Below are 19,491 nucleotides of genomic sequence, written 5' to 3' on the forward strand. Positions count from 1 at the left end.
GTACTCTACCTTTGGGTTCATTACCTTGAGACCACACCCCTCAGAGTAAGAAAACCCTGTAACCATATACACTTCACTCTGATGCAATTACTTACCTCTTCCTCTCGACTCGTATGACCCGGGAATTCAGTGTCCTCTGCCAGTGTTGATTAAGACTCTCCCTCAACGCCATCTGCCCTGGAGGCAGAGTTTTTCAATTACACTCAACACCCCTGGCTAATTGTGTCTTGTCTTTCTACTGACACCAATGAACAGCAACACAAAACAACATGCCAATTCATTCCAGTGTGTGGCACATGTATTTTCCAAAAAGCTTGGAAGCCCTTCAGGGGGTGTTTCTAGGGAAGGGGTGGGTGAAAGGGGCTGGGATTATACAAATGATACAAAGAGATAAACCCTGGCATAATTTGATCAAAATTAGGTGATCGTCTCTTGTTTACTGCTTAGGAAAGAGAGGGGCCTTGAGGGAGTGGTTGTATGTTGTGTGGGGCGGCTGAGGCGGGCCAGGTGGAGACAATGTATGGCACTAGTGGCATACTGCAGTTTCATTTTACATTTACTGTTTTGTCATTTAGCAGATGCTCTTATGCAGAGCGACTTACAGTAGTGAATGCATAAATGTTTCCATACTGGTCCCCCGTGGGAATCGAACCCACAACCCTGGTATTGCACGTGCCATGCTCTACCTACTGAGCCCCCCGCAAGATCAGAAAAATGTGCAGTTTCATAGATAATCTCATGCTATTCTACACATTTTGCAATCAGGCTGAGAGAATTTTGGATTTTTAAAGCTAATTACTTGCAATTCTACACATTTGCCATGTTCCGTTTTTTTTTATAGATCCTATAAAATTATTAGGGGCTATGTCATAAACCCTCAACGTTCCAGAATGGGGTGAAAATGGCAGCCATATTGGTCAGGGAGAAATCCAAACCAGTCTAATTGGAATGAATGGCAGTAGAGGCATACTTTTACTTATGTAGGAAAATTAAACAAAGTTGTGATATATCAGAAATTCTATAATAGAATACTTGTCAACCTAAAATATTGTCATATAATCATAAAAAGTTATGGGTTTTATACACATTAAAATGCAAACATAAAGATCTCAATGTTTATTTTCTTGGAAAGCTGAGAGTCCTTTTATATGATACAATATCAGTACTTGTAACTTGTCTAAGTCCTATCATCAACTGATTTCAGCCAGTGTATGTGTAACAAGGTCGTATAAAGGGGACCAAGGCACAGCGTGTAGAGTGCTCATATTTCCTTTTAATGAAAATACTTTTATACAAAACGACAAAACGACCGACAATAGTTCCGTCAGGTGAACTACACTAAACAGAAAACAACTACCCACAAAACCCAGGAAGAAAAACCCCTAGCAAACTATGTTCTACCAGCTCCCTGACCAAAATGGCTGACCTTTATCCCATCATAAGAAGGTGTGTGTGGTACACCAGTGTATGGCACAGCAGGGAGAGTGTGTGTGTTTGTGCAAGAGCGAGAGTTTGTGTGCGGTGGCGGGAAGAGGACAGGTCCTCCTCTTACAGAGGATAATGAACTCTGCGCTGTATTATCCCCCACTGTCCTTGTCTGATGCTGCAGTGGCACAGGGAGGGATGTCCTTTGGATCTCTCTGGCTCTCTCTGCCTACATGAGAGAGCCTCCACACTGCAGTGTCTGACTGTCTGGGCTACATGATGGAGAGACCAGGGAGGGACATATGGAAATGGAGGAGAGACGGGTAGAGAAATGGAGGAGAGATGGGTAGAGAAATGGAGGAGAGATAGAGGGTATTATGAAAAACAGATACAGGGGGGTGGCTGGCTGCTCCTCTTTCTCATTTAGGTCACTAACAGTGCAGTGTATGTAGGGAAATGAACCCAGACTGCTGAAGGAGGCTTCCGGATGCTTCGGGCGCCAGCCGAACCGGTAAGGAGAACCGAACGAGTATGCTTGCATACTCCCTTAAAATACCTTTGCTTGAAAAATGAGAGAAAAGTGGCAATAGTACTGTTTGTCCATCTTGAGACGCTGTAGCCAGTATACACATCCTCAAAATGGTCAGAATTAATCTAAGATAACTCAAGAAATCTGTCATTTGTTTTGACGTTTTTTTTTGCAGAGGAAATCTTAGTCGCACAATCTATCTAAGATGTTTGGTGCAGTATTTCTCATGGAAATGAGTCGTCTATTGTTGAATGACAACAAACACTTAATTGAAGAATCCCTACCATTGACCAATCACAGACGAAGGGGCGTAGACTTTCGTGTGCACGAACAGCCGAAATACCCGTTACGGAAGACCATTTAGAGGAAGGCTTACATGATACAGTATTAGCCTGAGTTAGCTGCCTCTAGACCTTACGGTACTGTACGGGTCAGAGAACTGGATCTCAGCCCAAGCTGACAGTCCACCCAGGTATAAGGCTTAGTGGGACTGGCTGACTCTATAGACTTGCTCAATTATAATAATTCTCCACCGTTCTACTACTGAATCTGCTAGATCTGATGAAAGAGAGAGATAAATATATTCTTTCCACGTGCTGTGAGTAAGCAGTGCACTCTAGGTAGATGCTGTCATAACACTGTTTGAAAAGCTGTTTCTGCTGTCTCTGCACTTTCACACAGGACAGCCACAGTTTCAGATGCAGCGTTATGTGCTAGTGTAATTTATTCACTTTCCATTGGAAAAACGTGTAGAAATATACCTATGATACGGTGGTGGATCTCATGACACAACATATGATTTTGAGCACCACATGTAGGAAGACTTCTAGTAGAAGTTCACATTAGTATTTCGACTAGACGTAGAATATTATATTATAACAGTGTTTTGATGCACAAAGAGCTCATTTTAGACTTAACTTATTCATTTGCTTAGGCAAAGTCATATAAATAATTGTGTGCGTTCTCCAGGAATGAACATGCATATATGTATATGTAGGCTATGTAGCTATGATCACGTCTCAATGACAGCGCCTTCTCTGTGTGCTGTCTGGAACAAATGCAGAGAATAAAATGAGTAGGAAGGAGGTGCCAAGTAGTCAAGTGGTTATGAGCATTGGACCAGCAACCGAAAGGTTGTTGGTTTGAATCCCCTAGCTGACTACGTGACAGATCTGTCAGATCTGTAAGTGCGACGCACTTAACCCTAATGGCTCCTGTAAGTTGCTCTGGATAAGAGCATCTAGTAAAATGTAAATGTAGAGTGAGCTCTGTCCATCAACCATGTGACCTGTCACATACACCCACTGACAGGCAGATCTGGGGGAGTTCAAGGCTGACTATGTGGAAGCAGAAGCCCACTGCTTTTCAAAGTAAAGAAAAGTAAAGGTTTGTCATAGTTTCATTGCTGTTCTGGTCTTCCTGTCCTCTGGTGTGTCATTGCTCCTCTGGTCTTCCTGTCCTCTGGTGTGTCATTGCTCCTCTGGTCTTCCTGTCCTCTGGTGTGTCATTGCTCCTCTGGTCTTCCTGTCCTCTGGTGTGTCATTGCTCCTCTGGTCTTCCTGTCCTCTGGTGTGTCATTGCTCCTCTGGTCTTCCTGTCCTCTGGTGTGTCATTGCTCCTCTGGTCTTCCTGTCCTCTGGTGTGTCATTGCTCCTCTGGTCTTCCTGTCCTCTGGTGTGTCATTGCTCCTCTGGTCTTCCTGTCCTCTGGTGTGTCATTGCTCCTCTGGTCTTCCTGTCCTCTGGTGTGTCATTGCTCCTCTGGTCTTCCTGTCCTCTGGTGTGTCATTGCTCCTCTGGCACCTAGCTAGCTCTCATCACCAGCCTGATGAGTTTTGTCTCCCAGCTCTGGCTCCTCCAGATTCCATCTATCTTTCTCTGGTTCGCTTCCTCTCTGTGACAGGGATCATCAGTCTATCTACTGACTGTCCTGTCTCTTCTCCTCTTCTCTCCTCTCTTCAGCCTCTAAACATTACGCTTGCTTCTCCTCTCCACTTTAGGGTCATGTGGTTTGAATAGTTATACCTAATTTCTAGCCCCTTTCATGTACCTAGTCTCTCTGTATATCAAATGTTTATCCCTGACTCTCTTAACTGGAGGCCAGTATAGACGTCATCCTGTCACTGGTCTATAGAGAACACCTATAGCTGGCCCTGGTGTGCTGAAACTCCTGATCCACAGTGACCGGTCCCGTTACTGCTCTTCCTACAGTACACTACCTACAGGTCACAGTAGAACCACCCTCCTCCTTCTGGTCACAGTAGAACCACCCTCCTCCTTCAGGTCACAGTAGAACCACCCTCCTCCTTCAGGTCACAGTAGAACCACCCTCCTCCTTCAGGTCACAGTAGAACCACCCTCCTCCTACAGGTCACAGTAGAACCACCCTCCTCCTACAGGCCACAGTAGAACCACCCTCCTCCTACAGGTCACAGTAGAACCACCCTCCTCCTACAGGTCACAGTAGAACCACCCTCCTCCTTCAGGTCACAGTAGAACCACCCTCCTCCTTCAGGTCACAGTAGAACCACCCTCCTTCTACAGGCCACAGTAGAACCACCCTCCTCCTACAGGCCACAGTAGAACCACCCTCCTCCTACAGGTCAAAGTAGAACCACCCTCCTCCTTCAGGTCACAGTAGAACCACCCTCCTCCTACAGGCCACAGTAGAACCACCCTCCTCCTACAGGCCACAGTAGAACCACCCTCCTCCTTCAGGTCACAGTAGAACCACCCTCCTCCTTCAGGTCACAGTAGAACCACCCTCCTCCTTCAGGTCACAGTAGAACCACCCTCCTCCTGCAAGTCACAGTAGAACGACCCTCCTCCTCCTACAGGTCACAGTAGAACCACCCTCCTCCTATAGGTCACAGTAGAACCACCCTCCTCCTATAGGTCACAGTAGAACCACCCTCCTCCTACAGGTCAAAGTAGAACCACCCTCCTCCTACAGGTCACAGTAGAACCACCCTCCTCCTACAGGCCACAGTAGAACCACCCTCCTCCTACAGGTCACAGTAGAACCACCCTCCTCCTACAGGTCACAGTAGAACCACCCTCCTCCTACAGGTCACAGTAGAACCACCCTCCTCCTATAGGTCACAGTAGAACCACCCTCCTCCTACAGGCCACAGTAGAACCACCCTCCTCCTATAGGTCACAATAGAACCACCTTCCTCCTATAGGTCACAGTAGAACCACAGGTCTTCATGATCAGCACCAATTAGCCTGAAGCTAGCCCGGCCAGGGCTCCTGTGCTACCACCGAAGCCCACTCCTGGGCTACAATATCCGGACCCCTTCTACTGCCGGTACGGGGCATGGAACCCCACCGATCCTCTACGACTGGAATACCGACATAATCTGCCCAAGGATTCCAACAGGCCCCTCAGGCGCAACGTCCGCTAAAGGCCCATTCTGCTAACCGCGGCCTACTAGCTACCTAGAGCTACTTGGAACCCTACTAATTCCACGACTGGTCTGTTGACGTCTGCACGAAGAGAGAAAAACAGACTTACCCCCATCGCGACGTCCCACAAAGGCTAACTTGCTAGCACCGGTTTATTAACTGCTAGCTTTCCAGCCCCGGTCTGCTAACTGCTAGCTTGTTTAGCCCCGGCCTACTAACTGTTAGCTTGTTAGCATCGGCCTGCTAACTGTCTGAATCGCCGTGTCCCCAGTCAGCCCAACCACTCACTGAACCCATATGTTCACTTGGCTACGCATGCCTCTCTCTAATATCAATATGCCTCGTCCATTACTGTCCTGGTTAGTGATTACTGTCTTATTTCACTGTAGAGCCTCTAGCCCTGCTCAATATGCCTTAACCAACCATGTTGTTCCACCTCCTACATATGCGATGACATCACCTAGTTTAAACGTCTCTAGAGACTATATCTCTCTCATCATTACTCAATGCCTAGGTTTACCTCCAGTGTACTCACATCCTAACTTACCTTTGTCTGTACACTATGCCTTGAATCTATGCTATCGTGCCCAGAAACCTGCTCCTTTTACTCTCTGTTCCGAACGTGCTAGACGGCCAGTTCGTATAGCCTTTAGCCGTACCCTTATCCTACTTCTCCTCTGTTCCTCTGGTGATGTGGAGGTTAATCCAGGTCCTGCAGTGCCTAGCTCCACTCCCACTCCCCAGGTGCTCTCATTTGTTGACTTCTGTAACCGTAAAAGCCTTGGTTTCATGCATGTTAACATTAGAAGCCTACTCCCTAAGTTTGTTTTACTCACTGCTTTAGCACACTCTGCCAACCCGGATGTCTTAGCCGTGTCTGAATCCTGGCTTAGGAAAACCACTAAAAACCCTGAAATCTCCATCGCTAACTATAACATTTTCCGCCAAGATAGAACTGCCAAAGGGGGCGGTGTTGCAATCTACTGCAAAGATAGCCTGCAGAGTTCTGTATTAGTATCCAAGTCTGTACCCAAACAATTCGAGCTTCTACTTCTAAAAATTCACCTTTCCAGAAACAAGTCTCTCACTGTTGCCGCTTGCTATAGAACTCCCTCTGCCCCCAGCTGTGCCCTCGATACCATATGTGAATTGATTGCCCCCCATCTATCTTCTGAGCTCGTGCTACGAGGTGGCCTAAACTGGGACATGCTTAACACCCCGGCCATCCTAAAATCTAAGCTTGACGCCCTCAATCCCACACAAATTATCAATGAACCTACCAGGTACAACCCCAAATCTGTAAACACGGGCACCCTCATAGATGTCATCCTAACTAACTCGCCCTCCAAATACACCTCTGCTGTTTTCAACCAAGATCTCAGCGATCACTGCCTCATTGCCTGCATCCGTAATGGGTCTGCGACCAAACGACCACCCGTCATCATTGTCAAACGCTCCCTAAAACACTTCTGCGAGCAGGCCTTTCTAATCGACCTGGCCGGGGTATCCTGGAATGACATTGACCTCATCCTGTCAGTAGATGATGCCTGGCTATTCTTTAAAAGTGCCTTCCTCACCATTTTAAATAAGCATGCCCCACTCAAAAAAATGTAGAACTAGGAATAGATATAGTCCTTGGTTCACTCCAGACCTGTCTGACCTTGACCAGCACAAAAACATCCTGTTGAGTTCTGCATTAGCATCGAATAGCCCCCGTGATATGCAACTTTTCAGGGAAGTTAGGAACAAATATACACAGGCAGTTAGAAAAGCTAAGGCTAGCTTTTTCAAACAGAAATTTGCATCCTGTAGTACTAACTCAAAAAAGTTCTGGGACACTGTAAAGTCCATGGAGAATAAGAGCACCTCCTCCCAGCTGTCCACTGCTCTGAGGCTAGGAAACACTGTTACCACCGATAAATCCACTATAATTGAGAATTTCAATAAGCATTTCTTTATGGCTGGCCATGCTTTCCACCTGGCTACCCCTACCCCGGTCAACTGCGCGGCACCCTCCACAGCAACCCGCCAATGCCCCCACCATTTCTCCTTCACCCAAATCTAGATAGCTGATTTTCTGAAAAAGCTGTAAAATCTGGACTCATACAAATCAGCCGGGCTAGACAATCTGGACCCTCTCTTTCTAAAATTGTCTGCCGAAATTGTTGCAACCCCTATTACTAGCCTGTTCAACATCTCTTTCGTATCGTCTGAGATTCCCAAAGGGGGTGAAACTAGACCCAAACTGCTACAGACCTATATCTATCCTACCCTGTCTTTCTAAGGTCTTCGAAAGCCAAGTTAACAAACAGATTACCGACCATTTCGATTCCCACCGTACCTTCTCCACTATGCAATCTGGTTTCAGAGCTGGTCATGGGTGCACCTCAGCCACGCTCAAGGTCCTAAACGACATCATAACCGCCATCGATAAGAGACATTACTGTGCAGCCGTATTCATCGACCTGGCCAAGGCTTTCGACTCTGTCAATCACCACATTCTTATTGGTAGATTCAACAGCCTTGGTTTTTCAAATGATTGCCTCGCCTGGTTCACCAACTACTTCTCAGACAGAGTTCAGTGTGTCAAATCGGAGGGCCTGTTGTCCGGACCTCTGGCAGTCTCTATGGGTGTGCCACAGGGTTCAATTCTCGGGCCGACTCTCTTCTCTGTATACATCAATGATGTTGCTCTTGCTGCTGGTGATTCTCTGATCCACCTCTATGCAGACGACACCATTCTGTATACTTCTGGCCCTTCTTTGGACACTGTGTTAACTAACCTCCAGACGAGCTTCAATGCCATTCAACTCTCCTTCCGTGGCCTCCAACTGCTCTTAAACGCAAGTAAAACTAAATGCATGCTATTCAATCGATCACTGCCCGCACCTGCTCGCCCGTCCAGCATCACTACTCTGGACGGCTCTGACTTAGAATACGTGGACAACTACAAATACCTAGGTGTCTGGTTAGACTGTAAACTCTCCTTCCAGACTCACATTAAGCATCTCCAATCCAAAATTAAATCTAGAATCGGCTTCCTATATTGCAACAAAGCATCCTTCACTCATGCTGCCAAACATACCCTTGTAAAACTGATCGTCCTACCGATCCTCGACTTCGGTGATGTCATCTATAAAATAGCCTCCAACACTCTACTCAACAAACTGGATGCAGTCTATCACAGTGCCATCTGTTTTGTCACCAAAGCCCCATACACTACCCACCATTGCGACCTGTACGCTCTTGTTGGTTGGCCCTCGCTTCATACTCGTCGCCAAACCCACTGGCTACAGGTTATCTATAAGTCTCTGTTAGGTAAAGCCCCGCCTTATCTCAGCTCACTGGTCAGCATAGCAGCACCCACTCGTAGCACGCGCTCCAGCAGGTATATCTCACTGGTCACCCCCAAAGCCAATTCCTCCTTTGGTCGCCTTTCCTTCCAGTTCTCTGCTGCTAATGACTGGAACGAACTGCAAAAATCTCTGAAGCTGGAGACATATCTCCCTCACTAGCTTTATGCACCAGCTGTCAGAGCAGCTCACAGATCACTGCACCTGTACATAGCCCATCTGTAAACAGCCCATCTATCTACCTACCTCATCCCCATACTGTATTTATTTATTTATCTTGCTCCTTTGCACCCCAGTATTTGTACTTGCACATTCATCTTCTGCACATCTACCATTCCAGTGTTTAATTGCTATATTGTAATTACTTCACCACCATGGCCTATTTATTGCCTTAACTTACCTCATTTGCACTCACTGTATATAGACTTTTTGTTTTCTTTTGTTCTACTGTATTATTGACTGTATGTTTTGTTTATTCCATGTGTAACTCTGTGTTGTTGTATGCGTCGAATTGCTTTGCTTTATCTTGGCCAGGTCGCAGTTGCAAATGAGAACTTGTTCTCAACTAGCCTACCTAGTTAAATAAAGGTGAAAAATAAAAATCAGTATTTTTAAAACTTGGAGAGCATTACCACACCTAGGATCTAAGGTAATTCCATCAGCTGATGTTAAGAAGTTGATACACCCACTAAGAGGACCATGTCATTGTCACCGTGTGTTGATGCAGGTGACCCTAGAGTGCAGGTAGTGGAGTGTGAGTGATGTAACAGGAAGTCCAGAGTATGAGTATGGACTAATGCTTCAGCTTAGGTGTAATAACGCCCTCTTCACATTGCTGTAATAAAGCATGGTGGAGGAGTACTCATGGAGTGGTATGACATTACAATATTGTATGTTCTGTATGTGTTTGAGAGAATGGGGGGAGGGAGAACAAAGAAGGAGCGAGACGTCACATTGGGATCCATTTTCTTTAGTAGTCAGTTTTCTTGATTGCTATTCCATCACTGTCTGGCGTATCTCTAACAGAGCAGTCTCCTCCTGCTGTTTGATGATTGGGGGAGAGTTCAGTGCACAGGTCACCATGCTTTGGATTAGGTTCATGGAGATGCTATAGCAATTACTGACAGGGTGGAAGCACACGTCACTGGCTGGTTTTTTAAACTTCTGGGAAAATAACTGCTAGTTTGCCAACACACTATGAGATTCGGTAGAGCTAGATTGTCCTGTTTGAGTAGAAGGCTGTTTTTCTGTCCTCCTCAGTTTATCTTGAATCCATGCATTTAGATCAGATGTAGTGGGGATGCAAATTTACATGAAGATGTGTTGATATTTTCTCCCTCACGAAGGTCTATGTGACATCTGAGCTGGTTATCCTACAGGCTTTAACTCCACACCTCTACTTACAATAGTACTGATGTTGGGTTCCTGTTGAAGCAAATATTTCCTCAGGGAGTTGGAAACCAATGTTTTTTGGATTTTTTTTGTTTATATCAAACAAAGTTGAATATTTCATATTCCTTACGACGTTCTCTCTTTGTCTCTCCTCTCACCCCCCCAGGAGAGAGCTATGTCTGTGCGTCCGAGAACGTCTACAAGAAGGTCGACTACACAAAGAACGTCAACCCCAACTGGTCTGTGAACGTGAAGGCCTCGGCCAGCCAGAAAAACCTGCAGAGCCTGGCCAGCAAGCAGGCCAACGAGGCCCGGGAGGGTAAGGAGTTTGTTCGGCCCAAGCTGGTGACGGTGATGCGGAGTGGCGTGAAGCCGAGGAAGGCCGTCCGCGTGCTGCTCAACAAGAAGACAGCGCACTCCTTCGAACAGGTGCTCACCGATATCACAGAGGCCATCAAGCTGGAGAGTGGAGTGGTCAAGAGGATCTACACACTGGACGGAAAGCAGGTAGGTCACACATTCACTCACACTAGCACACCTCAACGCCCAGTTCACCTCCAGAATGTTAGTTGGACTCAGATAGATGTCAGACTAAGGTCACATTCAGCACTACTAACCCGGAGTCATTATACAAACATCTGAAACAAACATGAATCAAAAATATACCTAACAAGTCTCTTGTGTTTAGTTCTGTCTCTGTTGATATTGAGAGGCAGCCTGACAATGCCCTATAGTTTGTTTTGCTGTCCCTATAAGGTAGTTTCTATTGAGGCTCTAGGGAACATGCAAACTGGAATAAGAGGATAAAAGCTGGAATAAGTAAAGAGTATGTTTAAATACTGATGTCATTTCAAATCATTCAAAGAAGAGGATGAAGTCATGCTATGTCATCCCAAAGACGTTTTCCTATTACCACAATGAGGTGTTACCTGGTGTATGCCTGGGCCAAGCTTTATGGTGTTCCTGCAGGTTGATCATCCCTTTTTGGGTTGTTAGGTGCTGTGTAGAGAAACCAACCACTCCACAGCAGCACCAGCACCAGGAAGTTGAGTCCATAGGTTGGGGGCGACTCACTGACAAGTTGCAACTCATTTGTCTGTTGAGACATACCCACACATCCCTGACCTGACTAAGCAGCCTACCAGTTGGCTGAGGTGGGAAACGTCATCAGAAACGGTGCAGATGGCTCAGATCAAGGACTGACGCTTCTTCAGAGAGCTGGACTGACATCAGAAAGTCCCACAGCGATCCATCCATCACTCAGTCAGAAAGGAAGGAAGGCAGACAGAGGGAGGCAGGAGATCCACTCTTTTGCTGCCTTGGCTCCCAGCTCTCTACCAGACCTGCAGTGGAATGGACACACCCATATAGGCTAGTTACTGATAATCAATATGTGAATTGGCTGTTTCATCATGATCTTCATGACTCAGATGAGAGAGAATAGACCTCTACAGCCCAACCATGAAAAGAACATTGCCTTGTTATGAGGGGTTGTAATGCACCATAAAGCATATGGACATTTAAATGACTAATATCCATATGAATCTATTTACACTGCCAGGAGGCCACTCAAAGTGCAGCAATTAGCAGCTGTAAAGACAAAGGGCCAGCTGTGCGTAGGCTCTTAAAGCAGCTTTAAAGGTTTTCGGTACAATAGAGTAGTAGAAATGGAGGTAATGACAGTGTGTGAGGGCTCCTCTGAGAGGTTAAAGTGCCTCTACCTCAGCAGGCAGCCACAGCCCTGGCCTGGTCAGCCCCAGAGACACACAGAGGACACGTTAGGAGGCACAAACCACCCTGATGACCTGACATAGAGAGAGGACATTACACCCACCTTCTAAAGGGTGTCGGCAGTGGTAGAGCGGAATCTGCAATTTCTCGTTTTTTAACGATGGCATCGTTGATTTCATGTCCTTGCTGGGAGCAAAAGACAATTCTGCCCCGTCATAATGCATCTGACCCTGTTCGTTAGAATGTCTTCTCTTCTCCTGGCTGTCCAACACCACTCAGTGCTGCAAGAAGCCAGGCTCAATTAGGTTCCAGTACTATAGACCCAGTCCTAGCCAGGCTGAGTGTTTACAGATATGGTTAAACTGACTGCTAATCTCTTGTGTCTGGACCACTCTGATTGTATCAGTCATCAAACACGCATCTGAGGCCACGGTCGGCAGACTAACTAAGAAAATCCCCTCCGTCTCTCTGCTTTTGTGGGGAAGTCAGATCTCCTCTCCTCTGCTTTATGTTCTGCTGATTGAGGAGAAAGGGATTGTGTTCCCTCTATCTCTGTTATTTCTTCATTATTATTCCTGTTAGTAATGGACAGATGTGAGTCAGCAGGCTTTAGAGGAGGACAGAGCTGCAGTGTGGAGATAGCAGGCTGATTCGACTTTAATATCCCACCCTAGAGGCTCACTGCATGGCTGCCCCAGGTCACTGACTCCTAGTAACCCCTTAAGATTTCTGTCACTTTGAGCCTAGGTAGTGTTGTGTATTTTGTTTTAGATATAAGGCAGCTATGGATCAATATGGATGGAAACATGCTGGACTTATGTCTGTGCGTGCGCACATACATGCGTGTTTGTATGTGTACACAATACTGTCCAGGATTTATATTCACATTCAGTCTCACATTGAGTCTGATCAGCATATTTCACTGACCCAGTCTGGAGCGATCTCAAACCAGGAAACTGAAACTCACAAAACCTGGATGTAGGGCTGTGACGGTCCTGGAATTTGAGGTTACGGTAATTGGCCAGGCCAATGTACATGGTTACCGTCATAACCGTTGGGAGGGGGGACTGGCGCATATCAGACTCAAAATAAACACGTTACTTTTCTCTGCAACTTCACTATTACCATTACACGTTGTTATTATCAGAAGCATTTCATTAGTATTCAAGTTATTGTTACCTCTAAGTATTAGTCTAGTTTACAAATGAAGAAACATCAGATTGGAGAAGAATTACTGAAAGAATATAGATTTCTGATTTTGAAGCACTAGACCATTCACACCAGGTCCGATGCGTTTTGCCCTCCACTTTTCCGAACAATTCGCATAACGTCACCTCATTCTCTGTGGCAATATGTTGTTCAAAGTAGAGTTCTTCACGGGTCCCAAAAATTCTGACTGTACCCGAGGACAGTCGGACCTGTTCTGAAAAGGCCAGTGGAAAAACAGACCCAAACAGACACATCCCGTTTCAGATCCGAGAGTAGAAAGAGAGAGCAAAAGAAACCTCAGACTGGGCACTGCAAATGTATTAACAATAAAAAAACAGAAATACCTTATTTACATAGGTATTCAGACCTATGAGACTTGAAATTGAGCTCAGGTGCATCCTGTTTCCATGGATCATCCTTGAGATATTTCTACAACTTGATTGGAGTCCACCTTTGGTAAATTCAATTGATTGGTCATGATTTGGAAAGGCACACACCTGTCTATATAAGGTCCCTCAGTTAACAGTGCATGTCAGAGCAAAAACCAAGCCATGAGGTCAAAGGAATTGTCTGAGTGCTCCGAGACAGGATTGTGTCAAGGCACAGATCTGGGGAAGGGTACCAAAACATTTCTGCAGCATTAAAGGTCCCCAAGAACACAGTGGCCTCCATCATTCTTAAATGGAAGAAGTTTGGAACCACCAAGACTTTTCCTAGAGCTGGCCGCCTGGCCAAACTGAGCAATCAAAGGAGAAGGGCCTTGGTCAGGGAGGTCACCAAGAACCTGATGGTCACTCTGACAGAGCTCTAGAGTTGTGGAAATAATCAAGGGGTCTGAATACTTTCCAGGTACACAATGAATAGCAATATAGTTTGAAACTTATTTAGAGCATTTTTTTTAAACTAATAGGCCTAGGCCTATTGGAGAAGAGAAGCATCGATCGATCCTCTTGCTTGCTGAATAGCTATAAAATAGTCTACAATGAACTGGTGGGAAAGTTTGAATGGTGATAGAGACGTGTAGCCTACCTCTGGTGTGGTGTGATCACATTGGCTAAATTCATACCTTGCTGCACTGATGCATTGCAAACGTAAAAAAACAGGCAGAGAGAAATGTATTAATTCAATTCACACAACAAACTTGTTCCGAATAAATAATTGACTTTTTTAGAAAGGGCCTTTACTGAAAATAGGCCTTTTACATGACGGGAGCGTTTGACAGGCTACTTTAGGAAACTCTCAGAATGGACATACCGTAGACGATAGACTCAGAGCCAGATCAACCTAGTCAACTGCTGTTGAATAATTCATCAATGGTCAGACACATCAACCTTTTTTAAGAGAAGACCAATTTATGTATTTACTAGCAAGCAATGAAAATGTGCATTGTATAAAATAAAGTCCACTCTTTTTTTAAACTGAAGTGGCATAGCCTATAGACAGGATACTGCCTCTTCACCACCATGGGATTAGCTGCTGGAGCACCAAACGACAGTTGGAAAGAGGAGATGTAGACAGTTTAAAAGACAGACCGACTAAGTTAGCTAAATAATTGCTTTATCTACATAAAAAAATGATAATAATAATGAATGTAAGCCTGTTTAAACGGTTTTGACGGTTATTTTATTTTCATGGCCGTCTTCATCCCTAACTGTCAGTTACACAGTTATACTGCACCATCACAGCCATACCTGCATGAGAAGTACAGGAATAATATGCCAATCCTCTTTAGCGTTTATACAAAATGGGGGTGTTTTTCCTAAATGAGAGACGGTGTCAAAAGTTCATTGTCTGCTTAAAGGCACTAGATCTTCTGTTGGATTGAATCTCAGATCTGTTGTCTCTCTCTAACTCTATCTCTAGGATCTGTTGTCTCTCTCTAACTCTATCTCTAGGATCTGTTGTCTCTCTCTAACTCTATCTCTAGGATCTGTTGTCTCTCTCTAACTCTATCTCTAGGATCTGTTGTCTCTCTCTAACTCTATCTCTAGGATCTGTTGTCTCTCTCTAACTCTATCTCTAGGATCTGTTGTCTCTCTCTAACTCTATCTCTAGGATCTGTTGTCTCTCTCTAACTCTATCTCTAGGATCTGTTGTCTCTCTCTAACTCTATCTCTAGGATCTGTTGTCTCTCTCTAACTCTATCTCTAGGATCTGTTGTCTCTCTCTAACTCTACCTCTAGGATCTGTTGTCTCTCTCTAACTCTATCTCTAGGATCTGTTGTCTCTCTCTAACTCTATCTCTAGGATCTGTTGTCTCTCTCTAACTCTATCTCTAGGATCTGTTGTCTCTCTCTAACTCTATCTCTAGGATCTGTTGTCTCTCTCTAACTCTATCTCTAGGATCTGTTGTCTCTCTCTAACTCTACCTCTAGGATCTGTTGTCTCTCTCTAACTCTATCTCTAGGATCTGTTGTCTCTCTCTAACTCTAGGATCTGTTGTCTCTCTCTAACTCTATCTCTAGGATCTGTTGTCTCTCTCTAACTCTATCTCTAGGATCTGTTGTCTCTCTCTAACTCTATCTCTAGGATCTGTTGTCTCTCTCTAACTCTATCTCTAGGATCTGTTGTCTCTCTCTAACTCTATCTCTAGGATCTGTTGTCTCTCTCTAACTCTATCTCTAGGATCTGTTGTCTCTCTCTAACTCTATCTCTAGGATCTGTTGTCTCTCTCTAACTCTATCTCTAGGATCTGTTGTCTCTCTCTAACTCTATCTCTAGGATCTGTTGTCTCTCTCTAACTCTATCTCTAGGATCTGTTGTCTCTCTCTAACTCTATCTCTAGGATCTGTTGTCTCTCTCTAACTCTATCTCTAGGATCTGTTGTCTCTCTCTAACTCTATCTCTAGGATCTGTTGTCTCTCTCTAACTCTATCTCTAGGATCTGTTGTCTCTCTCTAACTCTATCTCTAGGATCTGTTGTCTCTCTCTAACTCTATCTCTAGGATCTGTTGTCTCTCTCTAACTCTATCTCTAGGATCTGTTGTCTCTCTCTAACTCTATCTCTAGGATCTGTTGTCTCTCTCTAACTCTATCTCTAGGATCTGTTGTCTCTCTCTAACTCTATCTCTAGGATCTGTTGTCTCTCTCTAACTCTATCTCTAGGATCTGTTGTCTCTCTCTAACTCTATCTCTAGGATCTGTTGGCTGTTGCATGCTATGAATGTTTAATAAGATGCACTTCACACACTGATTGTATTGCTGGCTGTATGATTGCATGTGCCGTATGTACAGTTTGATGTGATATGATTGTCCATATCATCTGTTTTTTTCTTTGTGTGAAACCCACACGTTTGCCTTTGGTCTGTGTATTACGCAGTACGCTCTTAAACCCACATGGCTCTCAGATGCCGTAGTGTGTAGCAGTAACAAAGCCACTCTAACCATGTGTTCACCAGCCTAATCAAAGTGTATTATAATACACTGTGTCTGTTTCTCAGAATGTCTCCAGTCCTGAGGGTCATTGTAAAGCACAGACACGTAGGGTTCACCTCCGCTTCTGGAGTGATGAAACTGCGATGTGAGTAGTATTAGGGCTCTCTTTGTGTGCTGAAGCTGGCGAGGCGGGGTGGCTAGGCTAGCTGCAGACTGCAGGCGAAGCAAGGGCGATGTGCTGCTGGTGATATGGTAGGGGGAGTCTTGATGCAGTGCCAGCCCCTCCCTGATCCTGCACCGTTCCTCCTCTTCCCATTCCGCACACTGACAGCTGGTGTGACTGGTTGCTAGGAGACCACATCCGAAGCACAAAGAGAGCCCAGCTGGTGTGGACTGGTCTATCAGTCACCACATCCAGTGTGTGTGTGTGTGTTTCAATATCAGCTGCCATGTATGCAGTGCTTGACTTGGACTGAAATAGGTGTCTGTACTCATTTTGGGGACAGGTACTGTTTGTATTTAGCACCACAATACTGTTGAGCTAATATTCCATAAGAGGAACAGGAGCTCAAGCAGTAGCTAGAACATTTAAGATGCCAGTACTCCTGCCCAAGTTAAGTACTGCATGTATGTAAGGCATGTTCATTGTACACTGTCTGGGTGTGTGTGTGCTTTGCATAAGAAACAGACAGTGTGTGTGTAAAAGGGAGCGAGAGAGAGAGAGGCAGATTCGTGGGGCCAGCTTATTGCATGTTATCCAGCAATTTGTCCTTGAATGCGGACTTCACCACTGTTTATTGCTATGTGAAGATATAGCCCCCCACCAGTCGCCGCCCCCCTCCTTCGCTGTCAGTGAGTAAAACGCCACAATTTTCTCCTCAACAGCCTGCGCATTCAGACCCAAGGAGAACAGGGGCGGGGTGATGGGGTACAGGATGCATTCTCCAGTTTAAAAAACAGAAAATTGGGATCTATTTTATATTCACTGCAGGGGATAATTATTCCTTGTATCTAAAAAGCTGGAGTGAATTCCTTCATTCGCCCTCTCCTGTCTTTCCAGGGTACATCAGGGAGGAGAGACTTATTTTCCTGGCAGCCATTTTGTCCCTATTTTCTCCTAATAGCTGTGTTCATGGTAGAGTGACTCACTAACTGCCACTGTCCTTTTAACTTGAGGGCTCTCCCAGAACAGGTGTTTTTTGTAGCTTGTCCTTGGCTTATAACAGCAAGTTCAGGCAAATTGTCGATCAGATTCTTTGTGACTTACACCACAATCGTTTCTAATATTTGCTGTATTGGGAGTAGCTCTCCAATCTTTCTTTAAATCATCTATTCCTTTAAGGAAGTGATGAGTACACTGTGTTGTGGCCTCTCGTTTTAGAATGTTCGTTATTGCATCAAGGTCCTGAGCTGAGCTTGGCCATATGTCTTGTAAACTCATTTCCTACAAAGAGGCACTATAGATGCTAATTAGCACTCAATTCAATCTCATACATCCATGTTCCCTGCACAAGGTCACGCTGCAATTGTCTTAGCACAGTACACCCCCCACCCCCAGCCCCACCCCCAGCCGCCACCCATCCAGTTTGGCCGGTGAATCAGAGGATATGGTTTAGGTACATATGCTTCATGTTTAAATGTTCCCAGGTTGAATGCCTGAAAATCTGCCTTCCCTCTGGAGATTGCAGGGTTCTTTCTTTCTGCTCCTCTGATCAGGGGAGGGTTTGCAAGGCATGCAGTGGAGGCGGTTGTCATGGCAATTTAGTCCACAGTGATTGACTCGGTGTCTGTGACAATGGCTACGCAGCAAAATACGCTGAGTGTGCTCTTTACATTCTGTAACGGAGCTAGCCGCAGAACTCCTAACCTCTCACATTCGTATTCACAATCATTCCTTCCTCCTACCCTGCCTCGCTAGTACAGGATTTGAGAGAGAGATGGATGAGCTGAACAAGGGGCATGGCCACATCATAAAGCATCCTGACTGAACAGACATAGCTGCAGGCATCTGGTACTGCCCTCACCCCAACCCCCATATCTAGCCCACATCAACAAGTGACCACAACCTGTGGGGATGAGCAGAATAAATCTAATAACACCAGAGCCACATCAGTCAGAGCCACATCAGTCAGAGCCACATCAGTCAGAGCCACATCAGTCAGAGCCACATGGCCAGCCTGGCCGTCTCAGTGGAGACAGCATGGAGGCAGCAGTGTGTGCATGGAGGCAGCAGTGTGTGCATGGAGGCAGCAGTGTGTGCATGGAGGCAGCATGGAGACAGCAGTGTGTGCATGGAGGCAGCAGTGTGTGCATGGAGGCAGCAGTGTGTGCATGGAGGCAGCAGTGTGTGCATGGAGGCAGCAGTGTGTGCATGGAGGCAGCAGTGTGTGCATGGAGGCAGCAGTGTGTGCATGGAGGCAGCATGGAGGCAGCAGTGTGTGCATGGAGGCAGCATGGAGGCAGCAGTGTGTGCATGGAGGCAGCATGGAGGCAGCAGTGTGTGCATGGAGGCAGCATGGAGGCAGCAGTGTGTGCATGGAGGCAGCAGTGTGTGCATGGAGGCAGCATGGAGGCAGCAGTGTGTGCATGGAGGCAGCATGGAGGCAGCAGTGTGTGCATGGAGGCAGCAGTGTGTGCATGGAGGCAGCAGTGTGTGCATGGAGGAACCTCGGAAGCATTTGGAGCCCATTAGTGACATCACAGCTGTGATGTGTGACCCTGGGGGCCTCCGGAACATCAGGCACCAGCTGGCCCCCATAACTCTGCGGAGCTGGCTGCCCCGGCTGGCTGCCGCTGCAGGCTGCCCCGGCTGGCTGCTCGGCTGGCTGCTCGGCTGGCTGCTCGGCTGGCTGACCGGCTGGCTGACCGGCTGGCTGCTCGGCTGGCTGCTCGGCTGGCTGCTCGGCTGGCTGACCGGCTGGCTGACCGGCTGGCTGCTCGGCTGGCTGACCGGCTGGCTGCTCGGCTGGCTGACCGGCTGGCTGCTCGGCTGGCTGACCGGCTGGCTGACCGGCTGGCTGCTCGGCTGGCTGACCGGCTGGCTGCTCGGCTGGCTGACCGGCTGGCTGAC

General features: G+C 46.3%; 1 protein-coding gene across 2 annotated transcripts in view; it reads left to right on the top strand.

Annotated features, from left to right (window-relative positions):
• The window catches only part of LOC106563431 (neuronal migration protein doublecortin), a 124,443-nt gene that overhangs the window by 22,433 nt on the left and 82,519 nt on the right, over positions 1–19,491 (top strand). For both annotated transcript variants that reach the window (XM_014129000.2, XM_014129001.2), the window contains exon 3: positions 10,273–10,613. In XM_014129000.2, the coding sequence (XP_013984475.2) occupies positions 10,273–10,613 (341 nt within the window). The remainder of the gene's footprint in view (positions 1–10,272; positions 10,614–19,491) is intronic.

The sequence above is a fragment of the Salmo salar genome, chromosome ssa11 (assembly GCF_905237065.1).
Source record: "Salmo salar chromosome ssa11, Ssal_v3.1, whole genome shotgun sequence".
Classification (NCBI taxonomy): domain Eukaryota; kingdom Metazoa; phylum Chordata; class Actinopteri; order Salmoniformes; family Salmonidae; genus Salmo; species Salmo salar.